The 27437-nt window shown below is 37.8% G+C and overlaps 3 protein-coding genes across 3 annotated transcripts; all 3 read right to left on the bottom strand.

Moving 5' to 3' along the window:
* Positions 1-6857: 6857 nt before the first annotated feature.
* Positions 6858-7797, bottom strand: LOC145896021 (gastricsin-like). The gene is made up of 3 exons (XM_082984812.1): positions 7656-7797; positions 7477-7581; positions 6858-7021 (listed from the first exon to the last, which is right to left on the bottom strand). Exons 1-3 carry the CDS (start codon positions 7695-7697, stop codon positions 6860-6862), a joined length of 309 nt encoding a protein of 102 aa, XP_082840938.1. The 5' UTR covers positions 7698-7797; the 3' UTR covers positions 6858-6859.
* A 39-nt stretch (positions 7798-7836) lies between these two features.
* LOC145895876 (cathepsin D-like) lies at positions 7837-9335 on the bottom strand. The gene is made up of 7 exons (XM_082984658.1): positions 9210-9335; positions 8858-9002; positions 8674-8797; positions 8506-8612; positions 8266-8450; positions 7980-8076; positions 7837-7872 (listed from the first exon to the last, which is right to left on the bottom strand). The coding sequence occupies exons 1-7, from the start codon at positions 9263-9265 to the stop codon at positions 7837-7839; spliced, it is 750 nt and encodes a 249-aa protein (XP_082840784.1). The 5' UTR covers positions 9266-9335.
* A 3021-nt stretch (positions 9336-12356) lies between these two features.
* Positions 12357-26872, bottom strand: LOC145895875 (uncharacterized). The gene is made up of 24 exons (XM_082984657.1): positions 26817-26872; positions 26465-26609; positions 26281-26404; positions 26101-26219; positions 25873-26057; positions 25598-25694; positions 25265-25438; positions 25047-25190; positions 24471-24628; positions 20971-21115; positions 20793-20910; positions 20625-20731; positions 20385-20569; positions 20110-20206; positions 19779-19952; positions 19600-19704; positions 18990-19139; positions 15486-15609; positions 15306-15424; positions 15078-15262; positions 13478-13574; positions 13152-13325; positions 12973-13077; positions 12357-12515 (listed from the first exon to the last, which is right to left on the bottom strand). Exons 1-24 carry the CDS (start codon positions 26870-26872, stop codon positions 12357-12359), a joined length of 3246 nt encoding a protein of 1081 aa, XP_082840783.1.
* Between the last annotated feature and the right edge of the window lie 565 nt (positions 26873-27437).

Raw genomic sequence — 27437 nt, 5'->3', positions numbered from 1 at the left:
GTAAGAACGGATCAAAATTAAATTAATATTCTGCAAACACTTTTGTGATTAGCACGCAGATCTGCGAAGGTTTGCTGTGTATCGTGCGACGGTTATGTTATCCACCCTGTAAAATGCCGTAATCAGAGGATTCCATGTCTGAAATCGTTATGTCTCTGGACTGGCTTTAAATGTAGGTGATACAACATTAATTAGTCCTTTTAAGATTTTGTTGTCCTGTAAGTGAATAAACGTTTAAAGTCAACGATGTCACGCACAACAGAAAACTCCAGAGAATCTTGTTCTCGGTAATGTTTTAATTGATGACGCTGTGACCTATTTTCTTATTCACTGTGCTACATGTGCTGGTGTGTAGATATACAGTGGACACGTCACATCGGTAACTATTAGACCGCCAATGGAACGTTCAAAATGTTGCAGCCACACTACGAAAGTGTAGATACAAAAAATTTGGAATTATTATCGAATGAAGTAACAACATTCATAACGAAACAATGAGGTAACAACGAATTAAGTAACAACAACGTGGGTGTATAAGTTGTAATCAGTGTATATCATTCACACTACTCCTGCCATGCGTTCTATACTGAAAAAAACGGTTTCTTTCGATGCAAAACTTCACACAATTAAAATGCGTGACGCCGTCTTTCCCAACATCCTGCTTTCATCCGACCATAGTTACAAGTAGTTTCGTTACTCGTTTCATAGTTATATTTAAGCGTTGCCTGAAACATGTTGCTCACCAGGGTTTAGCCGTTAGTCGGCTATTGCTTTATGTCAGGCATTGATTCTTTGCCTTTTTCCATGTTGACACTCTTTAAAATCACCAACCAGTTATCGCATTACCCTCTGTTATACTATTGATTTAATCAATTAATTATATGATCAACCATTACGATTTGGGCCTCCGTACACCACCCAATTTTACTACATTACTGCATTTTACCACATTCAAAAAATTAATACGTATTTTTCAACCTTTTTTTGGTTAAGTATATTTTTAAACCGATCACATAATCAGCGAAACAGAAAAAATACTTGCAATGAAAATCTATTATTTACACTTGATTAATGAGAGTTTGATTTCTTTGAATCGCCTGTATACTCTATATGGCTGACAGAGACTCAGTAACGGATTACTACAATATATTATAAATAATCCTGAGTCGTCCGTCTGTTTAAAGTTTCTACGACATATATATTTCGCCTGTGTTTGCAGGCATCATCGGTATCGACAAAAACAACACAACAGCGCAGTTAACCAACAGTAATACAAATACACTTGATTATATATTTCGTTTCATGTGTATATCAACGACACAGCTTTCAAGTGGTTACTGCTGCTCATTTTGGGTTTGATTACGATCATTTAGAAACCGGTGCCAATGTTGCGAATCCAACACGGTTGTTGGCGATATCGAAAGTTGTGTAGTAATTTCTCATAAACATGACACCAAAGATCCACAATGGACCATCTTCTGACATCATGTTCCTGCCGTAAAACCCGAAGAAGCATTCCTCCTTATACTGTTATAAAGGAATAAAATGTTTACTCAATAATACCGTATAGGCACAGTTTAACAATAGAAAAATGGTTAAAATAAAGACCACATTTTAGCGGTCAATGTTATAAAAATATCAGCAGTTTCAATTTGCAACTGAGGATGCCCGTGCAGACGAAATCGATTTTTCAAGATTGCTCATAAATCAGACAATGGCGGTTGGGCGGTACAGGAAGTTCAGCATTTAGTCATTTCAGCTTTTATGAGGCCTATGATGCAGGGTTCGAATAATGGTATACTTCATACATTTAAGAGTAAATCAAAGTTTAAGAAACCGGTGTTGTTGCAACAGTCTCGTACGACCAATTGATATTGTCCAAAAAAATCGAATTAAATTTCATATTTTTTTTCGCCGATTCGGGGGTTGTTATTCAATTACCAACTTTCTTAGAGAACGGTTTGTTGTAAGACTGGTTTAAACGAACCGTTATGACGTACTCCTCGGGTGTGAGAACGTATTTGATACCGGAGAGAGTGAATGTAATATTCGGCATTTGAGGCTTGTCTCCACAATTCAATTCATATCGATTCTACAACGAACAATATAGATTAGATTAACACATAAAGCGCAGGTAGCAAGTTTTAATATTTTTAACGTTATCACCTTCGTGGAGGTTTCCAGAGCTCCAACAGCATGGGCCATCATCGCGACTTCATCTGTAGGGCCAACAAATTGGTTATTTCCTGAACCAATAATTGCCAGACAACCACCGACACAAGCTTTGGTACCAGCCTTATCTCCAACACTTATACCATCTACGGAAATTTGCCAGTAATTCTGAAAGTCAACATAATTGATGATCAAATTGAACGACACGGTGCTAAAAATCCGCTTGCGTGCGCCGAGAGGATTAGTAACAAACAAAAATTCTGTCGTTGGTTTATTTTGAATTGCAGACATTTTAGTGATGTGCAAATGGACTACTATAGGTTACCTTTCCAACAACTTTATGGTAGTTAAACTTTCCAGTGAATCGTGCAGGGTTCACACCGCCCAGATATAACTCTCCACCATCTGGTAGTGACAAATCTCTAAATTATGATAGGTTCAATAGGAAAGACAGGAAAAGATATAGGTAATATTTCGCAGGTTCGAATAACAAGACAAATATTGTTTTTCAAAAAAACAACTTTGAAAAATGATTTCTGACCGCGACGAACGCGTCTTTTTTGTTGAAATAATTCATGCACAATTTTACAACTCATTTACCTGTTAAGATAGAATGAGAACTGATTTTTGTTCACTATCCCCTTTTGAAACATGTGATTGAACATAGGTGTATAGTTCCCACGTGGGAAGTTCATTCCAACTATTCCGTCATACAAATCGTCTTGAAGATCATATGGAGGTTCAATCATCTCAACAAAGGTCTGATTCACACCCACACCCCCAACCTGAAAAAATATTAAGGTTTACCTTCAATGATGAAAAACTTACCCAGTGTGTTACAGAGATCACATCTTGACTATAAATTCCTGTGTAACCTTCAAACGAGTAATTCTTTCCGGTTTTCACATATGTTGAAGAGGCAGCACTGTTATATTTGTGATGCTTGGCTGAAATAAAAATGTGCAATTTTGAGACAACGCAAAAGCGTGTCGACCATGTTATACTCACAGCATGCACCCGTGTCACATTTAACCGAGGGCACCAAAGAGATGTCCATCACAGTATCAAAAAGAACGATAAATATTTGTTGAGGGGTTCCTATTCCAATTTCTCCCAAGTAAAACAACTAATATAGAATATTCTGGTAAGTTAAGTTATGTTTTTATAGATGTTTGGGTGAGGTTACATTATGATAGTTTACAAGAGGCACGGAAACAGCGGCCTTGCTGGAAGCAAGTAGACGTTTGTCGTGACGTTTCTGGAATTCGTTGACAATTGATTTTCTTTCCATTGAAGTTTGGCTCAAAGTCTCATGGGGTGGAAGATTTATTCTTCACCAAAAAGAACATATATTACACTTAGAGATAGAAATGGCATAACAAATAATTAATACTGTAGTTTCACACATGCACTAGTAAATTGGTTTCCTGGATAATCTGACCCACAAAAAGTTAAAAAGGTCAATGAGTTTTGCTGTTGCGTCAAAATTGTCAGCATGTAAAACATAGTTAACTGATTTCAACATGACACACACTCACATGTGAGCACTGCAAAGTGTTGCCAACAAAAATAACATCAAGATTTCTTTCTTCATCTTTCCAATCTTGTTGAAAACTGTTTTAAACTTACACTATAGAAACCAACTGACTACCGAACAACCCTGTAAAAGTGAAGAGCAGCGAAACTTAGTAGAATGGTTTAGACATAACTGGAGTCCGGAAAGATGGCGTCACGCAATAGTTGTTTGTGCGAAGTTTCGCATCTATACAATTTCGAAGAGGCCTTTTACAACAATAGAAAGAACGATTTTGAAGAATTGTGTAAGCTGAAGACAGACGGCCATTGTTTCGACTTAAAAGGTCTCTTCAGTGCCGCTGGTGTGACTTTTAGACGACTTTGCTGACCAAACGGCCAAGTAAAGACTTCCACTTTGTGGTGACTATACAATCACTGTCATCCGTTGGGCACCAAACCAGGTGCAACCTTGTGGAGAAAACAAGGTGATTTTGAAGAAGTTTGTCCTCCGCAACCTTAATTACTGTGGTAATATTCTAACAACACGCCGGCCCTGCAAACGCACAAAGTGCATTTGACGCACTTTGTTCCAATCAAAACGTCAATGTATTAACCTGAAGGAAATCTCAAACCACGATTTTCTTGCAACATTCACTTTTTGATTGTGGCCATTTTCGGTGAAGTTTTGATTGTGCTGTTTACCTAATGCGGTCGTCAAAGTTCTTCAAGGATCAATACGAGTTCCAAACTGCTAATAAAGAAATTCTAGCACTGTTAGCTTAGGTTTCAGAATGATCTTGTTCAGACTCGAGATTTTGTCATTACCAGATGATGGAGAGTTATATCTGGGTGGTGTGAACCCTTCGAGATTCACTGGAAAGTTAAACTACTGTAAAGTTGTCGATAAGGCAGGTTTGTTTCCCACCAGTAGGTGCAGTAATGTCCACAATTTGGAACGAAAGTTTCCAAACAAATGTAACTCTTTGATTACATCATTTTAAGAGCGCAATTAATTTCTTTGCACACTATGGATGAGTTTGACAAACAATTATGTTTCCTTCTTGGTTATAAGTGTTGGACGTCTTGGCTAATTACTGTGGATTGTATAAGTGCTGGAGATAAAGGTAGTCACAGAGCTGGTGTGGTTACTATGTTTACATCTATAAAATCCTTTTCCGTCAATAATCACACCAAGCTGCACTGATCACTTTATTGGTCGAAACAGTGGCCATCTGTGTGCAGCTCTCAAAATTCATATTATTGTCTCAATGCGTATTTGTATGATACTCACGTACATTTATCCTGCATAAAGGTCTTCAGTCGTCACACGCTTTTTCGTGCTTTATTCGCCTTTTTGCCTTTTTCACGTTTGACTATTTATCTCCGTGTTGGCGTTTCGCTTCACTTGTCCTGATGAAGGTCTGTTGAATAACGACCGAAACGTCGTTTTAAACAAGTTTTCTTTTTGCCAGAAAAGCCTTAAATTACTAAGTCATATGCCTGGCAATATCAACAACAAACTGTTTTAATAACTTAGTACTAATTTCGCCGGATGGATCGCGGCATCTCCAGTCTAGAATAGGTATCCCCTCGTAATGGGTTTGTGATCAGTGGCTCGACTTCCCGTGTGTGTCTTAACCATATCATAATCATGAACGTGATCAGCGCGATATATATTTCTATGCAAAGTCAACAAACCGATCTTGCAGGCAGTTCAGTTAAATCAATTAATAAGAAACTCATGATGACTTCAGGCGAAATATATTTTCCGAAATACACATATCATGGTAGGTACCCAGGGGGCCTTGGTTAGAACGGATCAAAATTAAATTAATATTCTGCAAACACTTTTGTGATTAGCACGCAGATCTGCGAAGCTTTGCTGTGTAACGTGCTACGGTTATGTTATCCACCGTGTAAAAGGCCGTAATCAGAGGATTCCATGTCTGAAATCGTTATGTCTCTGGACTGGCTTTAAATTTAGGTGATACAATATTGATTAGTCCTCTTTAGATTTTGTTGTCCTGTAAGTGAATAAACCTTTGATATCAACGATGTCACGCACAACAGACAAGACTCCAGAGAATCTTGTTCTCGGTAATGTTTTATTTGATGACGCTGTGACCTATTTTCTTATTCACTGGGCTACATGTGCTGGTGTGTAGATATACAATGGACAAGTCACATCGGTAACTATTAGACCGCCAATGGAACGTTTAAAATGTTGCAGCCACACTACGAAAGTGTAGATCAAAAAAATGGAATTATATCGAATGAAGTAACAACATTCATAACGAAACAATGAGGGAACAACGAATTAAGTAACAACAACGTGGGTGTATAAGTTGTAATCAGTGTATATCATTCACACTACTCCTGCAATACGTTCTATACTGAAAAAAACGGTTTCTTTCGATGCAAAACTTCACACAATTAAAATGCGTGACGCCGTCTTTCCCAACATCCTGCTTTCATCCGACCATAGTTACAAGTAGTTTCGTTACTCGTTTCATAGTTATATTTAAGCGTTGCCTGAAACATGTTGCTCACCAGGGTTTAGCCGTTAGTCAGCTATTGCTTTATGTCAGGCATTGATTCTTTGCCTTTTTCCATGTAGACACCCTTTTAAAATCACCAACCAGTTGTCGCATTCCCTTCTGTTATGCTTTGGACTCAATCAAGTATTTATATGATCAACCATTACGATTTGACCTCCGTTCACCACCCAATTTTACTACATTACTGCATTTTACCACATTCAAAAAACTACTACATATTTTTCAACCTTTTTTTGGTTAAGTATATTTTTAAACCGATCACATAATCAGCGAAACAGAAAAAATACTTGCAATGAAAATCTATTATTTACACTTGATTAATGACAGTTTGATTTCTTTGAATCGCCTGTATACTCTATATGGCTGACAGAGACTCAGTAACGGATTACTACAATATATTATAAATAATCCTGAGTCGTCCGTCAGTTTAAAGTTTCTACGACATATATATTTCGCCTGTGTTTGCGGGCATCATCGGTATCGATAAAAACAACACAACAGCGCAGTTAACCAACAGTAATACAAATACACTTGATTATATATTTCTTTACATGTGTATATCAACGACACAGCTTTCAAGTGGTTACTGCTGCTCATGTTGGGTTTGATTATCATCACTTAGAAACCGGTGCCAATGTTGCGAATCCAACACGGTTGTTGGCGATATCGAAAGTTGTGTAGTAATTTCTCATAAACATGGTACCAAAGATCCACAATGGACCATCGTCTGACATCATGTTATTACCGAAAAAACCCAAGATGCACTTCTCCGAAAACTGTTATAAAGGAATAAAATGTTTACTCAGTAATACCGAATAGGCACAGTTTAACAATAGGAGAAATGGCTAAAATAAACACCAGATTTTAGCGGTCAATGTTATGAAAATATCAGCAGTTTCAAATTGCAACCAAGAATGCCCGTGCAGACGAAAACGATTTTTCAAGATTGCTCATAAATCAGACAATCGCGGTGGGCGGTACAGGAAGTTCAGCATTTAGTCATTTCAGCTTTTATGAGGCCTATGATGCAGGGTTCGAATAATGGTATACTTCATACATTTAAGAGTAAATCAAAGTTTAAAAAACCGGTGTTGTTGCAACAGTCTCGTACGTCCAATTGATATTGTCCAAAAAAATCGAATTAATTTTCTCATTTTTTTCGCCGATTCGGGGTTTATTATCAAATTACCAACTCTTTTAGGGAGCGGAAAATATACTGGTTTGAACCAACCGTGAAGACGTACTCCTCGGGTGTGAGAACGTATTTGATACCGGAGAGAGTGAATGTAATATTCGGCATTTGAGCCTTGTCTTCACAATTCAATTCATATTGATTCTACAACGAACAATATAGATTAGATAAACACATAAAGCGCAGGTAGCAATTTTTAATATTTTTAACGTTATCACCTTCGTGGAGGTTTCCATAGCTCCAACAGCATGGGCCATCATCGCGACTTCATTTGTAGGGCCAATAAATTGGTTAAAACCCGAACCAATAATTGCCAGACAACCACCGACACAAGCTTTAGTACCAGCCTTGTCTCCAACACTTATACCATCCACGGAAATTTGCCAGTCACTCTGAAAGTCAACATATTGGATGATCAAATTGAACGACACGGTGCTACAAATTGTGCGCCGAGAGGATTGGTAACAGAGAGAAAAATTGTTTCGTGAGTATATTTTAAATTGTTGACATTTTTGTGATGTGCAAATGGACAACCAAGTTACCTTTCCAACAACTTGATGGTAGTTAAACTTTCCAGTGAATCTTGCAGGATTCACACCGCCCAGATATAACTCTCCACCATCTGGTAGTGACAAATCTCTAAATTGTGACAGGTTCAATAGGAAAGACAGGAAAAGAAATAGGTCATTTGCATCGCAATTAATATTTCGCAGATTCGAATAACAAGACAAACATTGTTTTTCAAAAAACTTTAAAAATAATTTCTGACCGCCACGAACGCGTCTTTTTTGTTGAAATAATACATGCAGAATTTTACAACTAATTTACCTGTTAAGATAGAATGAGAACTGATTTTTTGTCACTATCCCCTTTTGAAACATGTGATTGAACATAGGTGTATAGTTGAAAGCTGGGAAACTCATTCCAACCACTCCGTCATACCAATCATCCTGACGACCAGTGGGAGTTTCAATTATCTCAAGGAAGGTCTGATTCACGCCCAAACCCCCAACCTGAAAAAATGTTGTGGATTTCCTTCAATGACAAGGAAATTACCAAGTGTCTTACAGAGATCACATCTTGACTATAAATTCCTGTGCAACCATCAATCGAGTAATTCTTTCCGGTTTTCACATATGTTGAAGAGGCAGCACTGTTATATTTGTGATGCTTGGCTGAAATAAAAATGTGCAATTTTGAGACAACGCAAAAGCGTGTCGGCCATGTTATACTCACAGCATAAATACTTTCTTGTGTCACATTTAACCGAGGGTACCCAAGCGAATTCCACCGAAGTATCAAAAAGGACGATAAATATTTGTGGAGGGGTTCCTATTCCAATTTCTCCCAAGTAAAACAACTAATATAGAATATTCTAGTAAGTTAAGTTATGTTTTTATAGATGTTTGGGTGAGGTTACATTATGATAGTTTACAAGAGGCACGGAAACAGCGGCCTTGCTGGAAGCAACTAGAAGTTTGTCGTGACGTTTCTGGAATTCGTTGACAATTGATTTTCTTTCCATTGAAGTTTGGCTCAAAGTCTCATGGGGTGGAAGATTTATTCTTCACCAAAAAGAACATACATTACACTTAGAGATAGGAATGGAATAAGAAATAATTAATATTGTAGTTTCACACATGCACTAGTAAATGGGTTTCCTGGATAATCTGACCCACAAAAAGTTAAAAAGATCAATGAGTTTTGCTGTTGCGTCAAAATTGTCAGCATGTAAAACATAGTTAACTGATTTCAAAATGGCACACACTCACATGTGAGCACTGCAAAGAGTTGCCAACAAAAATAACATCAACATTTCTTTCTTCATCTTTCCAATCTTGTTGAAAACTGTTTTAAACTTACACTATAGAAACCAACTGACTACCGAACAACCCTGCAAAAGTGAAGAGCAGCGAAACTTAGTAGAATGGTTTAGACATGATAGGAGTCCGGAAAGATGGCGTCACGCAATAGTTGTTGGTGAGAAGTTTCGCATCTATACAATTTCGAAGAGGCCTTTTACAACAATAGAAAGAACGATTTTGAAGAATTGTGTAAGCTGAAGACAGACGGCCACTGTTTCGACTTAAAAGGTCTCTTCAGTGCGGCTGGTGTGACTTTCAGACGACTTTGCTGACCAAACGGCCAAGTAAAGACTTCCACTTTGTGGTGACTATACAATCACTGTCATCCGTTGGGCACCAAACCAGGTGCAACCTTGTGGAGACAACAAGGTGATTTTGAAGAAGTTTGTCATCTGCAACCTTAATTACTGTGGTAATATTCTAATAACACGCCGGCCCTGCAAACGCACAAAGTGCATTTGAAGCACTTTGTTCCAATCGAAACGTCAACGTATTAACCTGAAGGAAATCTCAAACCACGATTTTCTTGCAACATTCACTTTTTGATTGTGGCCATTTTCGGTGAAGTTTTGATTGTGCTGTTTACCTAATGCGGTCGTCAAAGTTCTTCAAGGATCAATACGAGTTCCAAACTGCTAATAAAGAAATTCTAGCACTGTTAGCTTAGGTTTCAGAATGATCTTGTTCAGACTCGAGATTTTGTCATTACCAGATGATGGAGAGTTATATCTGGGTGGTGTGAACCCTTCGAGATTCACTGGAAAGTTAAACTACTGTAAAGTTGTCGATAAGGCAGGTTTGTTTCCCACCAGTAGGTGCAGTAATGTCCACAATTTGGAACGAAAGTTTTCAAACAAATGTAACTCTTTGATTACATCATTTTAAGAGCGCAATTAATTTCTTTGCACTCTATGGATGAGTTTGACAAACAATTATGTTTCCTTCTTGGTTATAAGTGTTGGACGTCTTGGCTAATTACTGTGGATGGTATAAGTGCTGGAGATAAAGCTAGTCACAGAGCTGGTGTGGTTACTATGTTTACATTTATAAAATCGTTTACCGTCAATAATCACACCAAGCTGCACTGATCACTTTATTGGTTCAAACAGTGGCCAATTGTGTGCAGCTCTCAAAATTCATATTGTCTCAATGCGTATTTGTATGATACTCACGTGCATTTATCCTTCATAAAGGTCTTCAGTCGTCACACGCTTTTTCGTGCTTTATTCGCCTTTTTGCCTTTTTCACGTTTGACTATTTATCGCCGTGTTGGCGTTTTGCTTCACTTGTCCGGATGAAGGTCTGTTGAATAACGACCGAAACGTCGTTTAAACAAGTTTTCTTTTTGCCAGAAGAGCCTTAAATTACTAAGTTATATGCCTGGCAATATCAACAACAAACTGTTTTAAGACCTTAGTACTAATTTCGCCTGGTGGATCGCGAATCTCCAGTCTAGAACATGTATCCTCTCGTGATGGGTTTGTGATCAGTGGCTCGACTTCCCGTGTGTGTCTTAACCATATCATAATCATGAACGTGATAAGCGCGATATATATTTCTATGCAAAGTCAACAAACCGATCTTGCAGACAGTTCAGTTAAATCAATTAATAAGAAACTAATGATGACTTTAGGCGAAATATATTTTCCGAAATACACATATCATGGTACGGTACCCAGGGGGCGTTGGTTAGAACGGATCAAAATTAAATTAATATTCTGCAAACACTTTTGTGATTAGCACGCAGATCTGCGAAGCTTTGCTGTGTAACGTGCGACGGTTATGTTATCCACCCTGTAAAAGGCCGTAATCAGAGGATTCCATGTCTGAAATCGTTATGTCTCTGGACTGGCTTTAAATTTAGGTGATACAATATTGATTAGTCCTCTTTAGATTTTGTTGTCCTGTAAGTGAATAAACCTTTGATATCAACGATGTCACGCACAACAGACAAGACTCCAGAGAATCTTGTTCTCGGTAATGTTTTATTTGATGACGCTGTGACCTATTTTCTTATTCACTGGGCTACATGTGCTGGTGTGTAGATATACAATGGACAAGTCACATCGGTAACTATTAGACCGCCAATGGAACGTTCAAAATGTTGCAGCCACACTACGAAAGTGTAGATCAAAAAAATGGAATTATATCGAATGAAGTAACAACATTCATAACGAAACAATGAGGGAACAACGAATTAAGTAACAACAACGTGGGTGTATAAGTTGTAATCAGTGTATATCATTCACACTACTCCTGTCATACGTTCTATACTGAAAAAAACGGTTTCTTTCGTTGCAAAACTTCACACAATTAAAAATGCGTGACGCCGTCTTTCCCAACATCCTGCTTTCATCCGACCATAGTTACAAGTAGTTTCGTTACTCGTTTCATAGTTAAATTTAAGCGTTGCCTGAAACATGTTGCTCACCAGGGTTTAACCGTTAGTCGGCTATTGCTTTATGTCAGGCATTGATTCTTTGCCCTTTTCCATGTAGACACCCTTTTAAAATCACCAACCAGTTATCGCATTCCCTTCTGTTATACTATTGATTTAATCAAGTATTTATATGATCAACCATTACGATTTGGGCCTCCGTACACCACCCAATTTTACTACATTACTGCATTTTACCACATTCAAAAAATTAATACGTATTTTTCAACCTTTTTTTGGTTAAGTATATTTTTAAACCGATCACATAATCAGCGAAACAGAAAAAATACTTGCAATGAAAATCTATTATTTACACTTGATTAATGAGAGTTTGATTTCTTTGAATCGCCTGTATACTCTATATGGCTGACAGAGACTCAGTAACGGATTACTACAATATATTATAAATAATCCTGAGTCGTCCGTCTGTTTACAGTTTCTACGACATATATATTTCGCCTGTGTTTGCAGGCATCATCGGTATCGATAAAAACAACACAACAGCGCAGTTAACCAACAGTAATACAAATACACTTGATTATATATTTCTTTTCATGTGTATATCAACGACACAGCTTTCAAGTGGTTACTGCTGCTCATGTTGGGTTTGATTATCATCACTTAGAAACCGGTGCCAATGTTGCGAATCCAACACGGTTGTTGGCGATATCGAAAGTTGTGTAGTAATTTCTCATAAACATGGTACCAAAGATCCACAATGGACCGTCTTCTGACATCATGTTATTGCCGTAAAACCCGAAGTGGCAATCCGAAAGCTGTTATAAAGGAATAAAATGTCTACTCAATAATACCGAATAGGCACAGTTTAACAATAGGAGAAATGGCTAAAATAAACACCAGATTTTAGCGGTCAATGTTATAAAAATATCAGCGGTTTCAAATTGCAACTGAGGATGCCCGTGCAGACGAAAACGATTTTTCAAGGTTGCTCATAAATCAGAACAATCGCGGTGGGCGGTACAGGAAGTTCAGCATTTAGTCATCACAGCTTTTATGAGGCCTATGATGCAGGGTTGGAATAATGGTATACTTCATACATTTAAGAGTAAATCAAAGTTTAAGATAGCAGTGTTGTTGCAACAGTCTCGTACGTCGAATTGATATTGTCCCCAAAAAATCGAATTAAATTTCTCATTTTTTTCGCCGATTCGGGGGCTGTTATTGAATTACCAACTCTCTTAGGAAGCGAAAAATATACTGGTTTGAACGAACCGTCATGACGTACTCCTCGGGTGTGAGAACGTATTTGATGCCGGAGAGAGTGAATGTAATATTCGGCATTTGAGACTTGTCTCCACAATTCAATGCATATTGATTCTACAACGAACAATACAGTTTAGATAAAAACATAAAGCGCAGGAAGCAAGTTTTTATGTTTAAAAAGTGACCACCTTTGTGGAGGTTTCCATAGCTCCAACAGCATGGGCGATCATCGCCACTTCATCTGTAGGGCCAATAAATTGGTTATTACCTGAACCAATAGTTGCCAGACAACCACCGACACAAGCTTTGGTACCAGCCTTATCTCCAACACTAATACCATCCACGGAAATTTGCCAGTAATTCTGAAAGTCATCATATTTGGTGATCAAATTGAACGACACAGTGCTACAAATCCGTTTGTGTGTTTTGTCAACAAAAGAGAAAAATTGTTTCGTTAGTTAAATTTTAAATTGCAGACATTTTAGTGATGTGCTAATGGACTACTATAGGTTACCTTTCCAATAACTTTATGGTAGTTAAACTTTCCAGTGAATCGTGCAGGGTTCACTCCACCCAGATATAACTCTCCACCATCTGGTAGTGACAAATCTCTAAATTATGACAGGTTTAATAGGAAAGACAGGAAAAGAAATAGGTCATTTGCATCGCAATTAATATTTCGCAGATTCGAATAACAAGACAAATATTGCTTAATACTGCTCTTCTGGCAAACTTTATTGTATTTACGTTTCTCGACGTTTCGGCTATTATGCAACAGCCTTCATCAGGAGGAAGTATCTAAGTCTACCACAGTGGACGATTTGAGGCACATAAACAGAAACGCTAAAAAGAAAGAAGAAGTGAAACAACGAAAAAGCGATAAGGGCGAACACACCTGCACAGTATACTTATCACTAACCGCACGGTTTTATCACGGTTTTTGAAGTGCGTAATGTCTATCGGCATAATTTTTCTCTAGCAAGTGTCGATAAACCGGTGGAAACAGAGTTTGTTTCTTGTCATTGAGTGATGACGCATGCGTATTGATGTTTAACGACTCTGAAAACATCCTCTTGTGCCTATCGGACTCGCGTTCCAAAATGATCGTTTTTGTAAAGTCCACCGCATGTCCTGATTCGGCCACATGTTGCGAAAGAGCCGTTTTTTCCTCATGGTTTCTCACGTCCCTTTGGTGCTCTTTCCTTAATATCGCACCCTACGTTCCTTAATATCGCACCCAAAAGACCGCATGCACGACAAGCTCGACACGAGGGGTGTGGTCTACAGTATTCCCTGCGGTGGTTGCAGCGGCGTATACATTGGTGAAACTGGCCGTGCGCTAAGAACAAGGTTAAAAGAGCACCAAAGGGACGTGAGAAACCATGAGGAAAAAACGGCTCTTTCGCAACATGTGGCCGAATCAGGACATGCGGTGGACTTTACAAAAACGATCATTTTGGAACGCGAGTCCGATAGGCACAAGAGGATGTTTTTAGAGTCGTTAAACATCAATACGCATGCGTCATCACTCAATGACAAGAAACAAACTCTGTTTCCACCGGTTTATCGACACTTGCTAGAGAAAAATTATGCCGATAGACATTACGCACTTCAAAAACCGTGATAAAACCGTGCGGTTAGTGATAAGTATACTGTGCAGGTGTGTTCGCCCTTATCGCTTTTTCGTTGTTTCACTTCTTCTTTCTTTTTAGCGTTTCTGTTTATGTGCCTCAAATCGTCCACTGTGGTAGACTTAGATACTTCCTCCTGATGAAGGCTGTTGCATAATAGCCGAAACGTCGAGAAACGTAAATACAATAAAGTTTGCCAGAAGAGCAGTATTAAGCAATAAATATGCCTGGCAGCATCAGTAACAATTTATTTAAAGACAAATATTGTTTTTCAAAATGACTTCAAAAATTGAAATATTGGGATCTGCCCAAAACTGCAGATGCAGGCCTAGCGATCACTGCAACTTATTTTATAATACTACAGGATCAGCCTGTATAAAAAGCTACTGCTTTTTTTAGTTGTTTTTCAAAAAACTTTAAAAAACGATTTCTGACCGCGACGAACGCGTCTTTTTTGTTAAAATAATACATGCACTAATTTACCTGTTAAGATAGAATGAGAACTGATTTTTTGACACTATCCCCTTTTGAAACATGTGATTAAACATAGGTGTATAGTTCCCACGTGGGAAATTCATTCCAACTACTCCGTCAAAGAAATCATCTCGATGAACATCGGGAGTTTCAATTATCTCAACAAAGGTCTGATTCACACTCAAACCCCCAACCTGAAAATATATAATGGTTTTCCTTCAATGATAAGGAAATTACCAAGTGTCTTACAGAGATCACATCTTGACTATAAAGTCCTGCAAAACCTTCAATCGAGTAATTCTTTCCGGTTTTCACATATGTTGAAGAGGCAGCACTGTTATATTTGTGATGCTTGGCTGAAATAAAAATGTGCAATTTTGAGACAACGCAAAAGCGTGTCGACCATGTTATACTCACAGCATGCAACCCTGTTTGTGTCACATTTAACCGAGGGCACCCAAGCGAATTCCTTCAGAGTATGAAAAAGGACGATAAATATTTGTGGAGGGGTTCCTATTCCAATTTCTCCCAAGTAAAACAACTAATATAGAATATTCTAGTAAGTTAAGATATGTTTTTATAGATGTTTGGGTGAGGTTACGTTATAAAAGTTTACAAGAGGCACGGCAACAGCGGCCTTAGAAGCAAATAGAAGTTTGTCGTGGCGTTTCTGGAATTCGTTGACATTTGATTTTCTTTCCATTGAAGTTTGGCTCAAAGTCTCATGAGGTGGAAGATTTATTCTTCATCAAAAATGCCATACATTAGACTTCGAGATAAAAAAAAAATAATATTGTAATTTCATAAATGCACTAGAAATGGTTTTCCTGGGTACATAATTTAATCGACAAATGCGTTAATGGCTGAAAGATCAATGAGTTTTGCTGTTGCGTCAAACTTGTCAGCATGTAAAACACAGTTAACTGATTTCAAGATGGCGCACACTCACATGTGAGCACTGCAAAGTGTTGTCAACAAAAATAACATCAAGACTTCTTTCTTCATCTTTCCAACCTTGTTGAAAACTGTTATAAACTTACACAAGAAACCAACCGACTACCAAACAACCCTGCAAAAGTGAAGAGCAGCGAAACTTAGTAGAATGGTTTAGACATAACTGGAGTCCGGAAAGATGGCGTCACGCAATAGTTGTTTGTGCGAAGTTTCACATCTATGCAATTTCGAAGAGGCCTTTTACAACAATAGAAAGAACGATTTTAAATAAGTTTGTCCTCTGCAACTTCACTGAGTAATATTCTGATAAAAATCCGACCCTGCAAACCACACAAAGTGCATTTGACGCACTTTGTTCCAACCGAAACGTCAACGTATTAACCTGATGGAAATCTCTTTATTGCAACATTTACTTTTTGATTGTGGCCATTTTCGGTGAAGTTTATGATCAAGTTGTTTTCCCAATGCGGGCGTAAAACTGCTTTGAGGATCAATACGACCTGCAAACATCTAAAAAAAAATTCTGGTACTGTTAGTGTTGGTTTCAGGGTAATCAACTCGTTTAGATACTAATAAGTATCCCTAAATTATGGACATTTGCCACTACCAGATTGTGGAGAGTTATATCTAGGCGGTGTGAACCCTTCAAGATTCACTTGAAAGTTGAACTACCGTAAAGTTGTCGATAAGGCAGGTTTGTTTCCCACCAGTAGGTACAGTAATATCCACAATTTGAAACGAAAATTTCCAAACAAATTTAACTCTTTGATTACATCATTTTAAGTGCGCAATTAATTTCTTTGCACTCTATGGATGAGTTTGACAAACAATTATGTTTCCTTCATGGTTATAAGTGTTGGACGTCTTGGCTAATTACTATGGATGGTATAAGTGTTGGAGATAAAGGTAGTCACAGAGCTGGTGTGGTTACTATGTTTACATCTATAAAATAGTTTACCGTCAATATTCACACCAAGCTGCACTGATCACTTTATTGGTCGATACAGTGGCCATCTGTGTGTAGCTCTCAAAATTCATATTATTGTCTCAATGCGTATTTGTATAATACTCATGTACATTTATCCTTCATAAAGGTCTTCAGTTGTCACACGCTTTTTCGTGCTTCATTCGCCTTTTTGCCTTTTTCACGTTTGACTATTTATCGCCGTGTTGGCGTTTCGCTTCACTTGTCCTGATGAAGGTCTGTTGAATAACGACCGAAACGTCGTTTAAACAAGTTTTCTTTTTGCCAGAAGAGCCTTAAATTACTAAGTAATATGCCTGGCAATATCAACAACAAACTGTTTTAATACCTTAGTACTAATTCCGCCTGGTGGATCGCGGCATCTCCAGTCTAGAACAGGTATCCCCTCGTGATGGGTTTGTGATCAGTGGTTCGACTCCCCGTGAGTGTCTTTACCACGTCATAATCATGAACGTGATAAGCGCGATATATATTTCTATGCAAAGTCAACAAACCGATCTTGCAGACAGTTCAGTTAAATCAATTAATAAGACACTCATGATGACTTCAGGCGAAATGTATTTTCCGAAATACACATATCATGGTACGGTACCCAGGGGGCCTTGGTTAGAACGGATCAAAATTAAATTAATATTCTGCAAACACTTTTGTGATTAGCACGCAGATCTGCGAAGGTTTGCTGTGTATCGTGCGACGGTTATGTTATCCACCCTGTAAAATGCCGTAATCAGAGGATTCCATGTCTGAAATCGTTATGTCTCTGGACTGGCTTTAAATGTAGGTGATACAACATTAATTAGTCCTTTTAAGATTTTGTTGTCCTGTAAGTGAATAAACGTTTAAAGTCAACTATGTCACGCACAACAGAAAACTCCAGAGAATCTTGTTCTCGGTAATGTTTTAATTGATGACGCTGTGACCTATTTTCTTATTCACTGTGCTACATGTGCTGGTGTGTAGATATACAGTGGACACGTCACATCGGTAACTATTAGACCGCCAATGGAACGTTCAAAATGTTGCAGCCACACTACGAAAGTGTAGATACAAAAAATTTGGAATTATTATCGAATGAAGTAACAACATTCATAACGAAACAATGAGGTAACAACGAATTAAGTAACAACAACGTGGGTGTATAAGTTGTAATCAGTGTATATCATTCACACTACTCCTGCCATGCGTTCTATACTGAAAAAAACGGTTTCTTTCGATGCAAAACTTCACACAATTAAAATGCGTGACGCCGTCTTTCCCAACATCCTGCTTTCATCCGACCATAGTTACAAGTAGTTTCGTTACTCGTTTCATAGTTATATTTAAGCGTTGCCTGAAACATGTTGCTCACCAGGGTTTAGCCGTTAGTCGGCTATTGCTTTATGTCAGGCATTGATTCTTTGCCTTTTTCCATGTTGACACTCTTTAAAATCACCAACCAGTTATCGCATTACCCTCTGTTATACTATTGATTTAATCAATTAATTATATGATCAACCATTACGATTTGGGCCTCCGTACACCACCCAATTTTACTACATTACTGCATTTTACCACATTCAAAAAATTAATACGTATTTTTCAACCTTTTTTTGGTTAAGTATATTTTTAAACCGATCACATAATCAGCGAAACAGAAAAAATACTTGCAATGAAAATCTATTATTTACACTTGATTAATGAGAGTTTGATTTCTTTGAATCGCCTGTATACTCTATATGGCTGACAGAGACTCAGTAACGGATTACTACAATATATTATAAATAATCCTGAGTCGTCCGTCTGTTTGAAGTTTCTACGACATATATATTTCGCCTGTGTTTGCAGGCATCATCGGTATCGCTAAAAACAACACAACAGCGCAGTTAACCAACAGTAATACAAATACACTTGATTATATATTTCGTTTCATGTGTATATCAACGACACAGCTTTCAAGTGGTTACTGCTGCTCATTTTGGGTTTGATTACGATCATTTAGAAACCGGTGCCAATGTTGCGAATCCAACACGGTTGTTGGCGATATCGAAAGTTGTGTAGTAATTTCTCATAAACATGACACCAAAGATCCACAATGGACCATCTTCTGACATCATGTTCCTGCCGTAAAACCCGAAGAAGCATTCCTCCTTATACTGTTATAAAGGAATAAAATGTTTACTCAATAATACCGTATAGGCACAGTTTAACAATAGAAAAATGGTTAAAATAAAGACCACATTTTAGCGGTCAATGTTATAAAAATATCAGCAGTTTCAATTTGCAACTGAGGATGCCCGTGCAGACGAAATCGATTTTTCAAGATTGCTCATAAATCAGACAATGGCGGTTGGGCGGTACAGGAAGTTCAGCATTTAGTCATTTCAGCTTTTATGAGGCCTATGATGCAGGGTTGGAATAATGGTATACTTCATACATTTAAGAGTAAATCAAAGTTTAAGAAACCGGTGTTGTTGCAACAGTCTCGTACGACCAATTGATATTGTCCAAAAAAATCGAATTAAATTTCATATTTTTTTTCGCCGATTCGGGGGTTGTTATTCAATTACCAACTTTCTTAGAGAGCGGTTTGTTGTAAGACTGGTTTAAACGAACCGTTATGACGTACTCCTCGGGTGTGAGAACGTATTTGATACCGGAGAGAGTGAATGTAATATTCGGCATTTGAGGCTTGTCTCCACAATTCAATTCATATCGATTCTACAACGAACAATATAGATTAGATTAACACATAAAGCGCAGGTAGCAAGTTTTAATATTTTTAACGTTATCACCTTCGTGGAGGTTTCCAGAGCTCCAACAGCATGGGCCATCATCGCGACTTCATCTGTAGGGCCAACAAATTGGTTATTTCCTGAACCAATAATTGCCAGACAACCACCGACACAAGCTTTGGTACCAGCCTTATCTCCAACACTTATACCATCTACGGAAATTTGCCAGTAATTCTGAAAGTCAACATAATTGATGATCAAATTGAACGACACGGTGCTAAAAATCCGCTTGCGTGCGCCGAGAGGATTAGTAACAAACAAAAATTCTGTCGTTGGTTTATTTTGAATTGCAGACATTTTAGTGATGTGCAAATGGACTACTATAGGTTACCTTTCCAACAACTTTATGGTAGTTAAACTTTCCAGTGAATCGTGCAGGGTTCACACCGCCCAGATATAACTCTCCACCATCTGGTAGTGACAAATCTCTAAATTATGATAGGTTCAATAGGAAAGACAGGAAAAGATATAGGTAATATTTCGCAGGTTCGAATAACAAGACAAATATTGTTTTTCAAAAAAACAACTTTGAAAAATGATTTCTGCCCGCGACGAACGCGTCTTTTTTGTTGAAATAATTCATGCACAATTTTACAACTCATTTACCTGTTAAGATAGAATGAGAACTGATTTTTGTTCACTATCCCCTTTTGAAACATGTGATTGAACATAGGTGTATAGTTCCCACGTGGGAAGTTCATTCCAACTATTCCGTCATACAAATCGTCTTGAAGATCATATGGAGGTTCAATCATCTCAACAAAGGTCTGATTCACACCCACACCCCCAACCTGAAAAAATATTAAGGTTTACCTTCAATGATGAAAAACTTACCCAGTGTGTTACAGAGATCACATCTTGACTATAAATTCCTGTGTAACCTTCAAACGAGTAATTCTTTCCGGTTTTCACATATGTTGAAGAGGCAGCACTGTTATATTTGTGATGCTTGGCTGAAATAAAAATGTGCAATTTTGAGACAACGCAAAAGCGTGTCGACCATGTTATACTCACAGCATGCACCCGTGTCACATTTAACCGAGGGCACCAAAGAGATGTCCATCACAGTATCAAAAAGAACGATAAATATTTGTTGAGGGGTTCCTATTCCAATTTCTCCCAAGTAAAACAACTAATATAGAATATTCTGGTAAGTTAAGTTATGTTTTTATAGATGTTTGGGTGAGGTTACATTATGATAGTTTACAAGAGGCACGGAAACAGCGGCCTTGCTGGAAGCAAGTAGACGTTTGTCGTGACGTTTCTGGAATTCGTTGACAATTGATTTTCTTTCCATTGAAGTTTGGCTCAAAGTCTCATGGGGTGGAAGATTTATTCTTCACCAAAAAGAACATATATTACACTTAGAGATAGAAATGGCATAACAAATAATTAATACTGTAGTTTCACACATGCACTAGTAAATTGGTTTCCTGGATAATCTGACCCACAAAAAGTTAAAAAGGTCAATGAGTTTTGCTGTTGCGTCAAAATTGTCAGCATGTAAAACATAGTTAACTGATTTCAACATGACACACACTCACATGTGAGCACTGCAAAGTGTTGCCAACAAAAATAACATCAAGATTTCTTTCTTCATCTTTCCAATCTTGTTGAAAACTGTTTTAAACTTACACTATAGAAACCAACTGACTACCGAACAACCCTGTAAAAGTGAAGAGCAGCGAAACTTAGTAGAATGGTTTAGACATAACTGGAGTCCGGAAAGATGGCGTCACGCAATAGTTGTTTGTGCGAAGTTTCGCATCTATACAATTTCGAAGAGGCCTTTTACAACAATAGAAAGAACGATTTTGAAGAATTGTGTAAGCTGAAGACAGACGGCCATTGTTTCGACTTAAAAGGTCTCTTCAGTGCCGCTGGTGTGACTTTTAGACGACTTTGCTGACCAAACGGCCAAGTAAAGACTTCCACTTTGTGGTGACTATACAATCACTGTCATCCGTTGGGCACCAAACCAGGTGCAACCTTGTGGAGAAAACAAGGTGATTTTGAAGAAGTTTGTCCTCCGCAACCTTAATTACTGTGGTAATATTCTAACAACACGCCGGCCCTGCAAACGCACAAAGTGCATTTGACGCACTTTGTTCCAATCAAAACGTCAATGTATTAACCTGAAGGAAATCTCAAACCACGATTTTCTTGCAACATTCACTTTTTGATTGTGGCCATTTTCGGTGAAGTTTTGATTGTGCTGTTTACCTAATGCGGTCGTCAAAGTTCTTCAAGGATCAATACGAGTTCCAAACTGCTAATAAAGAAATTCTAGCACTGTTAGCTTAGGTTTCAGAATGATCTTGTTCAGACTCGAGATTTTGTCATTACCAGATGATGGAGAGTTATATCTGGGTGGTGTGAACCCTTCGAGATTCACTGGAAAGTTAAACTACTGTAAAGTTGTCGATAAGGCAGGTTTGTTTCCCATCAGTAGGTGCAGTAATGTCCACAATTTGGAACGAAAGTTTCCAAACAAATGTAACTCTTTGATTACATCATTTTAAGAGCGCAATTAATTTCTTTGCACTCTATGGATGAGTTTGACAAACAATTATGTTTCCTTCTTGGTTATAAGTGTTGGACGTCTTGGCTAATTACTGTGGATGGTATAAGTGCTGGAGATAAAGCTAGTCACAGAGCTGGTGTGGTTACTATGTTTACATTTATAAAATCGTTTACCGTCAATAATCACACCAAGCTGCACTGATCACTTTATTGGTTCAAACAGTGGCCAATTGTGTGCAGCTCTCAAAATTCATATTGTCTCAATGCGTATTTGTATGATACTCACGTGCATTTATCCTTCATAAAGGTCTTCAGTCGTCACACGCTTTTTCGTGCTTTATTCGCCTTTTTGCCTTTTTAACGTTTGACTATTTATCGCCGTGTTGGCGTTTCGCTTCACTTGTCCGGATGAAGGTCTGTTGAATAACGACCGAAACGTCGTTTAAACAAGTTTTCTTTTTGCCAGAAAAGCCTTAAATTACTAAGTAATATGCCTGGCAATATCAACAACAAACTGTTTTAATACCTAAGTACTAATTTCGCCTGGTGGATCGCGGCATCTCCAGTCTAGAACATGTATCCCCTCGTGATGGGTTTGTGATCAGTGGTTCGACTTCCCGTGAGTGTCTTTACCACGTCATAATCATGAATGTGATCAGCGCGATATATATTTCTATGCAAAGTCAACAAACCGATCTTGCAGACAGTTCAGTTAAATCAATTAATAAGAAACTCATGATGACTTCAGGCGAAATATATTTTCCGAAATACACATATCATGGTACGGTACCCAGGGGGCCTTGGTTAGAACGGATCAAAATTAAATTAATATTCTGCAAACACTTTTGTGATTAGCACGCAGATCTGCGAAGGTTTGCTGTGTATCGTGCGACGGTTATGTTATCCACCCTGTAAAATGCCGTAATCAGAGGATTCCATGTCTGAAATCGTTATGTCTCTGGACTGGCTTTAAATTTAGGTGATACAACATTAATTAGTCCTCTTTAGATTTTGTTGTCCTGTAAGTGAATAAACCTTTGATATCAACGATGTCACGAACAACAGAAAAGACTCCAGAGAATCTTGTTCTCAGTAATGTTTTAATTGATGACGCTGTGACCTATTTTCTTATTCACTGGGCTACATGTGCTGGTGTGTAGATATACAGTGGACAAGTCACATCGGTAACTATTAGACCGCCAATGGAACGTTTAAAATGTTGCAGCCACACTACGAAAGTGTAGATCAAAAAATTTGGAATTATTATCGAATGAAGTAACAACATTCATAACGAAACAATGAGGGAACAACGAATTAAGTAACAACAACGTGGGTGTATAAGTTGTAATCAGTGTATATCATTCACACTACTCCTGCCATGCGTTCTATACTAAAATAAACGGTTTCTTTCGTTGCAAAACTTCACACAATTAAAAATGCGTGACGTCGTCTTTCCCAACATCCTGCTTTCATCCGACCATAGTTACAAGTAGTTTCGTTACTCGTTTCATAGTTAAATTTAAGCGTTGCCTGAAACATGTTGTTCACCAGGGTTTAGCCGTTAGTTGGCTATTACTTTATGTTAGGCATTGATTCTTTGCCTTTTCCCATGTAGACACCCTTTCAAAATCACCAACCAGTTATCGCATTCCCTTCTATTATACTTTGGATTTAATCAAGTATTTATATGATCAGCCGTTACGATTTGACCTCCGTACACCACCCAATTTTACTACATTACTACATTTTACCACATTCAAAAAACTACTACATATTTTTCAACCTTTTCTTGGTTAGGTATATTTTTAAACATACACATAATCGGCGAAACAGAAAAAATACTTGCAATGAAAATCTATTATTTACACTCGATTAATGAGAGTTTGATTTCTTTGAATCGCCTGTATAGTCTCTACATGGCTGACAGAGACTCAGTAACGGATTACTACAATATATTATAAATAATCCTGAGTCGTCCGTCTGTTTGAAGTTTCTACGACATATATATTTCGCCTGTGTTTGCAGGCATCATCGGTATCGCAAAAAACAACACAACAGCGCAGTTAACCAACAGTAATACAAATACACTTGATTATATATTTCTTTTCATGTGTATATCAACGACACAGCTTTCAAGTGGTTACTGCTGCTCATGTTAGGCTTGATCACTTTGAAACCGGCGCCAATGTTGCGAATCCAACACGGCTGTTGGCGATATCGAAAGTTGTGTAGTAATTTCTCATAAACAAGACACCAAAGAACCACAATGGACCATCTTCTGACATTATGTTATCGCCGAAAAACCCGAAGACGCAATCCTCCTTACACTGTTATAAAGGAATAAAATGTTTACTCAATAATACCGTATAGGCACAGTTTAACAACAGAAAAAATTACTAAAATAAAGACCAGATTTTAGCGGTCAATGTTATAAAAATATCAGCAGTTCCAAATTGCAACTGAGGATGCCCGTGCAGACGAAATCGATTTTTCAAGATTGCTCATAAATCAGACAATGGCGGTGGGCGTTACAGGAAGTTCAGCATTTAGTCGTTACAGCTTTTATCAGGCCTATGATGTAGGGTTGGAATAATGGTATACTTTATACGTTTAAGAGTAAATCAAAGTTTAAAAAACCAGTGTTGTTGCAACAGTCTCGTACGTCGAATTGATATTGTTCAAAAAAATCGAATTAAATTTCTCATTTTTTTTCGCCGATTCGGGGGTTGTTATTCAATTACCAACTTTCTTAGAGAGTTTGTTGGAAGACTGGTTTAAACGAACCGTTATGACGTACTCCTCGGGTGTGAGAACGTATTTGATGCCGGAGAGAGTGAATGTAATATTCGGCATTTGAGGCATATCTCCACAATTAAATGCATATCGATTCTGCAACAAACAGTTTAGATTAGATAAACACATAAAGCGCAGGAAGCAAGTTTTAATGTTTAAAAAGTGACCACCTTTGTGGAGGTTTCCATAGCTCCAACAGCATGGGCCATCATCGCGACTTCATCTGTAGGGCCAACAAATTGGTTACATCCTGAACTGATCATTGCCAGACAACCACCGACACAAACTTTGGCACCAGCCTTATCTCCAACACTTATACCATCCACGGAAATTTGCCAGTTATTCTGAAAGTCAACATAATTGATGATCAAATTGAAAGACACGGTGCTACAATTCCGCTTGCGTGCGCCGAGTGGATTGGTAACAAACAAAAAAATTGTTTCGTTGGTTTATTTTGAATTGCAGACATTTTAGTATGGTGCAAATGGACTACTATAGGTTACCTTTCCAACAACTTGATGGTAGTTAAACTTTCCAGTGAATCTTGCAGGGTTCACACCGCCCAGATATAACTCTCCACCATCTGGTAGTGACAAATCTCTAAATTATGATAGGTTCAATAGGACAGACAGGAAAAGATATAGGTAATATTTCGCAGGTTCGAATAACAAGACAAATATTGTTTTTCAAAAAAACAACTTTGAAAAACGATTTCTGACCGCGACGAACGCGTCTTTTTTGTTGAAATAATTCATGCACAATTTTACAACTAATTTACCTGTTAAGATAGAATGAGAACTGATTTTTGTTCACTATCCCCTTTTGAAACATGTGATTGAACATAGGTGTATAGTTCAAAGTTGGAAAATTCATTCCAACTACTCCGTCATACCAATCGTCTTGAAGACCATATGGAGTTTCAATCATCTCAACAAAGGTCTGATTCACACTCAAACCCCCAACCTGAAAATATATTAATGTTTACCTTCAATGATAAGGAAATTACCAAGTGTCTTACAGAGATCACATCTTGACTATAAATTCCTGTGTAACCTTCAAACGAGTAATTCGTTCCGGTTTTAACATATGTTGAAGAGTCTGCACTGTTATATTTGTGATGGTCGGCTGCGATAAAAACCTGCAATTTTAAGACAAAGCAAAAGCGTGTCGACCATGTTATACTCACAGCATGCAACCCTGTTTGTATCACATTTAACCGAGGGCAACGAAGCGATTTCCACCCCAGTATTAAAAAGGACGATAAATATTTGTTGAGGGGTTCCAATTCCAATTTCTCCCAAGTAAAACAACTAATATAGAATATTCTGGTAAGTCAAGTTGTGTTTTTATAGATGTTTGGGTGAGGTTACGTTATTAAAGTTTACAAGAGGCACGGAAACAGCGGCCTTGCTGGAAGCAAATAGACGTTTGTCGTGACGTTTCTGGAATTCGTTGACAATTGATTTTCTTTCCATTGAAGTTTGGCTCAAAGTCTCATGGGGTGGAAGATTTATTCTTCACCAAAAAGAACATATATTACACTTAGAGATAAAAATGGCATAATAAATAATTAATATTGTAGTTTCACACATGCACTAGTAAATGGGTTTCCTGGATAATCTGACCCACACAAAGTTAAAAAGATTAATGAGTTTTGCTGTTGCGTCAAAATTGTCAGCATGTCAAACATAGTTAACTGATTTCAAGATGGCACACACTCACATGTGAGCACTGCAAAGTGTTGCCAACAAAAATAACATCAACATTTTTTTCTTCATCTTTCCAATCTTGTTGAAAACTGTTTTAAACTTACACAAGAAACCAACTAACTACCGAACAACCCTGCAAAAGTGAAGAGCAGTGAAACTGAGTAGAATTCTTTAGACATGATAGGAGTCCGGAAAGATGGCGTCACGCAATATTTGTTGGTGAGAAGTTTCGCATCTATACAATTTCGAAGAGGCCTTTTACAACAATAGAAAGAACGATTTTGTAGAAGTTTGTCCTCTGCAGCTTCACTGACTATAGTAATATTCTGATAACAAGCCGACCCTGCAATCCGCACAAAGTGCATTTGACGCACTTTGTTCCAACCGAAACGTCAACGTATTAACCTGATGGAAATCTCTTTATTGCAACATTTACTTTTTGATTGTGGCCATTTTCGGTGAAGTTTTTGATCGAGTTGTTTTCCCAATGCGGGCGAAAAACTGCTTTGAGGATCAATACGACCTGCAAACATCTAATAAAAAATTCTGGTACTGTTAGTGTTGGTTTCAGGGTAATCAACTCGTTTAGATTCTAATAAGTATCCCTAAATTATGGAGATTTGTCACTACCAGA

The sequence above is a fragment of the Ascidia mentula genome, chromosome 3 (genome assembly GCF_947561715.1).
Source record: "Ascidia mentula chromosome 3, kaAscMent1.1, whole genome shotgun sequence".
Taxonomy (NCBI): Eukaryota; Metazoa; Chordata; class Ascidiacea; order Phlebobranchia; family Ascidiidae; genus Ascidia; species Ascidia mentula.
The sequence above is the reverse complement of the archived record's forward strand: the minus strand, read 5'-3'. Positions and strand labels throughout refer to the sequence as shown.